Source organism: Psammomys obesus, unplaced genomic scaffold, assembly GCF_907164565.1.
Source record: "Psammomys obesus unplaced genomic scaffold, mPsaObe1.curated_primary_1811, whole genome shotgun sequence".
NCBI lineage: Eukaryota > Metazoa > Chordata > Mammalia > Rodentia > Muridae > Psammomys > Psammomys obesus.
The window spans coordinates 17,239-25,278 of NW_026596155.1; the positions used below are offsets into that span (position 1 = coordinate 17,239).

Below are 8,040 nucleotides of genomic sequence, written 5' to 3' on the forward strand. Positions count from 1 at the left end.
GAAAGAAAGAAAGAAAGAAAGAAAGAAAGAAAGAAAGAAAGAAAGAAAGAGAAAAGAAAATGAACAGGATTTTGATGCTGCAACCTAGGCTTGAGCTTGTAATAAAAGATCCTCATGTATTTGCAGAGGAGTCAAATCCTGGTGGTCTTTGGGGTCTCATGAACTGGGCATAACAGGGAGCAAACTTAAGTGACAAAAAGTGTTCACCTCAATGACATGAGACCTCAGCTCTGGTGCCAGTGAGCACGCCCAGTTTCCTACTTCACATGCTTCACAAGATCTCAGGCTTTCCTTACTCTCAGTGTTACAAACAGCCCAGGCCAGGGGCAAAGTCAGTGCAGAGCCCTGCACAGCAAACACGAGGCCCTAGTACTGATCCCCACGTGCAAACCAAGTAATGACATTAAAACCCCTCACAACACAGCTCCTAACAGTGGATTGTGTGCTGAGAAGGGGTGAGCTTGTCCCCACCTGTGAAGCCTTGGGGAAGTCTGAGCCTGTGTGGTACAGAGAGCTAGGGCAGCCACCAAGGAATCCACACAGCTGATTCCTCAGTGCCCAGTCACCCATCAGCTCTGTCACCACTGCCCTTCAACCTCAGGCTGTGGGTCCTGGACTCAAGAACCCTCACCCAGCAACTACATCCCTAAGATCCCCATCTACACTGTGCAGAAGGCTCACAAGGAGGCTGCCCAGCTTTGGTTTGGGGACAAAATGGCATTGAAAGAGTATTCCTCTCAGTAAAAGAGTGAGCTCAAATGGCGCTGTAACTTAATTGAGGTATTTATCCTATTAGTCATCTGGTAACTTTTTAAAGATAGGAAATTATAATCCAGAAGAAAACATCTTATTATGTTCCCTACTAACTGAAAAACCAAAATCCCGGGGCTTGGAGAGATGGCTCAGAAGTTAAGAACATTTGCTGCTCTTGCAGAGGAAGGAGATTCAGTTCCCAGCACACACATGGTCCCTCACTGCTGCCTGGAACTCCAATTGCAGAAGATATGATGCCTTCTTCTGCCCTCTGTGGGCCTGCACGTGATGCAGCTACACATGCAGGCAAAGCACTCAGATATAAAAAATAAGTGCAAAAATTTTAAATCTAGTCTCAATTCACAGCATCTAACACAGACATGCACACACAGACACACACACACACACACACACACACATACCTCATGACTTTGCCTCACTATTCAACAATGATTAACCCAATTTGATAAATGTCACTATTTATTTGTTTTCAAGTCATATCAAATCTTTTACCCCAACTAACTGAGACATAGAACTGCCTGTTTTATGACATAAATGCCCAAATACAAAGGCCAAAGTGTTTGGAGCAACTGACAGTATAACTCAAATCATAACAATACTCATAATCAGAGAAGGAAGGCAGCAACTTTTCAATATGAAAATGGTCCTACTCATGCTTAGAAGTAAGCAGTATTTCATTACAGCCGACAACATACCATCTTTCCGTATTTAATAGAAGTTAAATGTAGTGAGGATTTTGTTGTGTTAAAAAACCCAGTTATGAGCTGGGCCTGGAGGTACACACCTTTAATCGCAGTACTCATGGAGACATAGACAGATAGATCAAAAACAAAACAAAACAAACAACCCAAACAAACAAAAAGCAAGAAAAAGTACCCCCCCCAAACAGTTATGTTATATAAATGTTTTTGTTCTAATCCCAGGTGTGGGGGTAGAAGTCATCTTCACAGCAGGTGACTATGATTTGCCTTGTGCTCCAGCAGGAGCATGGTTCTGCCAGCTGCAGATATTTTCTGCCAGTTTGTGGAACTCTGGGAACTTTTCAGAGGCTATATAATTCCCAGAGCCCTAAGAGAGCAGCTGCTGCTCCTGCTGCTGTCCCTGTTGCTGCTGGTAGCAGTTTGCTGCTATTTGTTGCAGTTTATCAAATATTTGTGCACAAAGAGACTAAAAGAAGAAATGGAATATCCTGAATTCGAAGGTCAGTCTTGCACCAAGGAACTTGACAGCCCTGACCATCAGGAAGTAGTCTAAAGAGGACTCTGGCTCCTCACCTCTCTAACCCTCTTTCTTACCTACCTAGTGTTGAAAGGTAGGAAGGGATTGGGGTGGAGAATGGTGGTAAATATAAGAATACAATGAAGTAGCCAAAAAGATGCCTACAAATAACCACCTAATAATAATATCAGGACCCCCAAGCAGCTACATTGACTCTAAAGGTTTGACAGAAATGGGGATGGAGAGTACTTGCCCTTTAATGGCTAAGATACTGGGTTCAGTCAATAAAGCATCATCATCATCATCATCATCATCATCATCATCCTCATCATCATGAACATAAAGTAAACAAGTGAAGGCTCAATAAGCCAGAAGAACTGCATTCCTGTATGATACATTTTTAGAACAACAGAATATCCTAAGGCATGTCGATTACTGGTGCAGATCCAGTTTAAGGAGAAGTGGGGACAGTCTCCTCCCTGGTTCCCAGCAGCTGATAGCAAAGAGCCTGGTTAACTCCACCTGCATTCTTTGTGTAGCTACAGCTTTCAACAGCAGCCTCACAGCACTGCATCCTCAGCAGGCTCAACCCCTCAGGCAGCAGATGCACAGGCTCCCACAGAGCTGCTCAATGGCACTGTCTCCTGCCCCTGATTTCAGCTACAGATCAGCCCCCTTCCCTCCCTTCCCTCTTCTATCACCCCAACCCTTCTCTACTTAAACATTCTCCAAAGACCGTTTTTCATCTGACATGCTTCAAATTTTATGTATTTACTCAGTTACCAGGTATCCACATAAACGAACATTTACATCAGGAAAATAGCCTTTTTACTCACTTTGTGCAGCCCTGTACTTTGAACTTGGAGCGAGAATTGGTGAATAAAAGTAGTGAAGTTTGAGGAACTTCCAGGTGTGCCTAGTTACTTTTTGCAATCTCTGGATAAAAAGTCCTGCTTGGATTAGTCATAACAGTTCCTCCAAATAAAAATTATTAACAACCCATTCTGTAAATAAGAGGTTAATCATGTCCTCCTTGCTTTCCTGAATATTTCTGTGTGCCAAGCAGAGTGGGGATGACGAATGCATGGAAGGTAGCAGAAGGTAAATGGGACTCTGAAGTGAAAGAATCAGAGTAACCCTATAACCTCTATTTCTTTTAATTGTCATGAAACCTATATTTTTTAATTATAGTCCCATGTCAAACTAAAGTCTATCAGTTCTTTTCCAGAAAACAGGAGAAAGTAACAGCCTCTCCTGACCTTAGCCATCTGCATGGAAGGAGATAAGAAAATAAATGAGCAAAGACTTCCACCTTGCAGAAGAAAATAACATTGTCTAGCAGGAGATCCAGATGGTCCTAATTCCCCTCCCAAATAGTCCCTGACCTTTTGACTAAAGGCATGAAGCCCCTCTTCTCAGAGACAGCACAGGATGAGCAAATCCCTTTTCCCACCTTTATCAATGGCCTAGTCAGACCATTGGATGTACTAATCACGTTCCCACCTTTAACAGTAGCTGAATCTGCATGTATCAGGAAAGATCAGATATCCCCCAGATGTCTGAGACAAAACTGGCCAGACCTGGTGCCCAAAATAGACTCTATATCTGCTCCCATGCTGTCAGAGCTGTAACCCCCTCTCCCTGCGATTTTCCTTTAAAAACCAAAGGCATTCCTGACTTGGTGCTGACTCTGGCTTCATTTCAGAGCTAGCCCCATCAGGCAATGGCTTGAATAAACCTCTTGCATTTGCATCGATTCTAATTTTGCTTTAGTTGCCCCTGCAGTAATTAGGCTTCTGCTGAGTCCATCAGGCTCCTGCCGGGCCTAACAGAAGTAGACAGACTCAGAAACAAACTGCTTCCACTTGAGTTTTCACAATACAATTAAAATAATCCATCAGATTACCTTAGTCATAGTGACCCTTAGAAAACCCTTGCCATTTTTGAGAGAACGATGTGTAATCCACACGAGCTGATGCCAAAAGGGGGTGACACAGGAGACCTCCAAGGCTGAGCTCATCTCCCCCTGCTGCTCCCACAGGACTCTATCCAGTTCCATACTTGTTTCACTGTAGAAGGAGGACTCGATATACATTCTGGCTAATTTTTGTATGACTTGATGATCTGTCTCTAAAAACTCTTCATGTTCATCAAATTTGGCTAAAAAAATGGATAAAGATAAAAAACAGTTAGCAGACAACAATTTAACTTTTCATGAATAACCCATAAAATATCTTTTGATTTTCTTTGAGACAAAGTCTATTGTAACCCAGATTGGCCACAAAGTTCTATGTAGCAAAGGCTTGCCAAGAGCCATCGTCTTGAGGAAGTTCAGTAAGCATGGGGCTTTCTGGAAGGTAGTCCAGTGTTCGGCAAGGTCTGTACTGTGATGTACCCCAATTGTTTCCAGCTGCTGACTCCCCTTCTTTCTTTCTGTGCTGCTATATCTCACAAAACTCTGGCATGGTGTGAACTCTCACTTTCTGGGTATTTGCCCATTCTAATTGAACAAACCTACTATGACATCTTTACTGCTGCTCAGATGAACTATTTCCTGATTATGGAATTCCTGATTTGAACTGAAACAACTTCAGTATTTAAGAAGTTAAATAGTCAATAGAAAGTTTGTAGCTGCAGTAATACTTTTGTGGACCTCTAGATGCCTCAGTAGGACACAGGCTGTGGCTTCAGATAAGAATTCATTCTAGAGATGGCAGGAATCCTGGTCTGCACTATAAATACAGGCAAGTTGATGTGAACTTCTCACGAACCCAGAATGTAATAGGACTACCAAGAAATGTCTAAATTAAGTACAAACCTTAGTGTCAAAAGTTACAAACTGTTTCGTTGTAATTCCTTATACCTTGTCAGTTTATGGCATAAAACACTCTCATTCTAAATTTACTTTGTATCTTGAGATGTAAAACTAGATGAAGAACTGTTTACCTTAGTACCAAAACAAGCAACCACTAAAAGCCCTCCTGCCACATCAGTTTTGTCTGTCTCTGTAATAAACCCTTTTGACTATGAGGTAATTCTCTCTCTAGGTACACAGCTTTTGCTTAGGCTATAGGAGGTGTAACCAGGACAATAAAGTTTGTTGCCTCATCCATTGAATGTGTGTGTGGTCTATTTGCTCTTACTGTTTATTCCCCTGTAGACTCACAGATAAGTTGACAGGCTCAGGGCTCCACCATCAGCAGGCATAATTTAGCCAAGAGGCCTATCTGCAGATAAAAGAGGGCCTTTAACAATTCCCTGCAGTTGCTGGCTAGAAGCTGCTTACTGCTTACTCTCCTCTCTTACTAGCTTTTTGCAGCCCTGGCTGCAGGGAAAAAGTGGTCAGCTTAGGCTTTTCTGTCAGTAGCAGACCTGCCTGTCCTGAGCAGCAGAGAGGAAACTTTATCTACCTCCCTCTTCTGTCCTTACTGGCTGCCTCCTGCAGTCTCTAAATTTAAGAGGCTTTGGAATCTAGATATAGAGTATGAGATAGAGATGTCAGTCACAGACTGACCCCAAAAAGGAAAAAAGGCAATATTCACCTGTGTGACTGACCCCAAATGGCCAATGCTGCTTTCACCTGCCTCAGTGCTCCCCTCCCCCACCTCTGACTCATCAAGCCTTGGATTTTGACAAAGAGTGGCCTTGAACTTCCCCTGTCCTCCTGTTTCTCTGTGGCAAGTGCTTTGATTGCAGGCAGACACCTTCACACCCAGGTATGCAGTGCCAGTAACCAAACTCAAGGATTTGAGCTCACCAGGCAAACATTCTCTGGCTGAGCTAAGTCCTCAGCCCAACAAGTTTTGAGAGTAAAAATGTTGCTACTGTGTAATTCCTTCCCAGCTAAGAAAAGCATCCTTAACTGACCTGGCTACTGTCTTTATCCCAGGGATACAGCAACCTGAAAGGCCTTTTCCCTTCTGGATCCTGATTCTTAACATTGGCTTCGTCCCCATGTGGATCTATACTTAATCTAAAGGTCTGCTGCCTGCTTTCTGCCACATGTAAATGTATATGCGAAGGTACAAAGTGCCAAGTTACTTTCTTTTCTTAAAGCTGTAGAGTGTTAGTGTGTCAGAGTTTGGCCTTTTGTCCCACATCTTTACTTGCAAATGTTGATGACAATGAGTCTCTGGTCTGTGTTGAGGCCTCTGGGTCCTGCTATACTATCAACACTGGACCCTCACAGGCAGCTCTGGCATGTCCAGTTGTCCTGAGTCATGGAGATCATGCAGTTCTGGATCTGCAGGGCTGGCTCCTTCCCACGCTCCAGCAGTTCACATATGGGTACATGTTGGGGTGGGCCAACTCAAACCCTGGATCTGGGCCTAGGTGGTAGCTGAGCTGGTCAGTCTGCCAGCTCCTCCATACCCCCACCACCAGGGGGAGCTCTCCAGCACCACCCTGGCTAGCACCCCAATGCTACAGCCAGCAAGAGCCAGGGTCAGCTCTTCTGCTCTCCTGGCCTTGGCAGGCTCACCTGCTCCCCCAGCACCAGAGTCAGCTCTCAGGGCCAGGCCCTCCCCCACCAATCCCTAACCAGGAAAATGCCCTACAAGCTTCTCTGTAACCCCATCTTATAGATCCATTTTCTTTTCTTTTTTCTTTTTTTTTTTTTTATTATTATAAGATCAATTTTCTTAACTGAGTTTCCCTCCTCTCAGATGACTTTAGCTTGTGTCAAGTTGACATAAAACTAGCCACCACACTCTGCAATGCCTGTCCTTGTGAGGTGAGGTAGGAAGAGCACACATTCAAGGTCAGGCTGGCTACATGAGCAAATCCTACCTAAAACAATAGAAAGAACAATATGATAGACAATGAGTACATTCACTTTCTAACAGGAATTTCCATGTTGACAATATCATATGAATGTTCTCTCATAAATTAAATAAAAACCATCCAGTACTAACACCAAGCAAAGTCTATTAGCTAATTTTAGGACACTAAATGAACATAAAATGACTATATTCTAATGAACCACATTGTTGCATTTTAATGAAAGGAGTTAAGCAAAAATCTGTGACTCTAGAAGACCCACATACCTTCATGGTCGTCCTCCTTTGTGTGGATTATGGCACCTCCAATAATGATGTCCAGGAAGAAGTCTACAGGGATGTGGTGGGATTCATATGTGTAACCTACAAAGGAGGCAGCCCAAGAGCACACACCTGAGAACCCTCTTTCAGAGAATGGGGGAGGGGAAGGAAGACAGAATGTAACTTCTTCCTCTTCCTGCTCTGCCCATCAATAATTGATCCTTTGATATTGTATACATTCACAGTGGTTCAGCAATCTCAGTTTCCTGCCAATATATGTATATATACATAATTACATATATGTATGTATATACACATAACTACATGTATATATACATATGTGAATACATACACATGATATGTGTATGATATATATACCTATGTGATCTCTTCCTGTGAAACAATCATTTGAACTTGACCTAAATTTTTATAGGACTCTATAAACTCACAAATGTTAGGACATTTTTAAATGACAAAGATTAACAAAAAACAAATAAAGAGTACTGGACAACATATATTTAAACCTATATTTGGAGTCAATGAAAATCCTCCATAACTGTATTCATATTGCTAAAAGATGAAGCTGACTGTATGAACATTGAAAAATGTTTCATCATCCCATCTGACTCTAAAGAAAACAGGGAGATGAAAATATGCAGCCAGACTTAAGTCTCTCTAGCCCCAAGCACAGCCAGAACCTGATATGTAAAGGTATCACTAATTAAGTGATCTCCCACTTCTCAGCTTCAGATCACACTCTAGGGGAAAACTGAAAACCACCATCTACATGAGCAAAAATGACATGATGCTGGACCTTTCCAAAGCTGCTCCAATGATGGATAACTGCCCCTGAGGCCAGCGTGTCAGCTAAGAGGGTCACCACAACTGGAAAGCAGAACACTGGGTTCAGAAAAAATGCTCAAATACAGGCATGGACACAGGACAGGAGAAACACAGGAGAACTTACAACAAGCCAGTACTGTAAAACTAACCAAAGTCCTGTCACCAA

The 8,040-nt window shown here is 42.7% G+C and overlaps 1 protein-coding gene across 1 annotated transcript in view; it reads right to left on the bottom strand.

The window, feature by feature from the left end:
• LOC129667099 (ATP-binding cassette sub-family G member 3-like) overlaps positions 1 to 8,040 on the bottom strand; it is a 40,655-nt gene that overhangs the window by 14,481 nt on the left and 18,134 nt on the right. Inside the window, exons 8-9 of the mRNA XM_055594541.1 lie at positions 7,038 to 7,133; positions 3,899 to 4,152 (exon numbers count right to left, since the gene is read on the bottom strand). Coding sequence (XP_055450516.1) covers positions 3,899 to 4,152; positions 7,038 to 7,133 — 350 coding nt within the window. The remainder of the gene's footprint in view (positions 1 to 3,898; positions 4,153 to 7,037; positions 7,134 to 8,040) is intronic.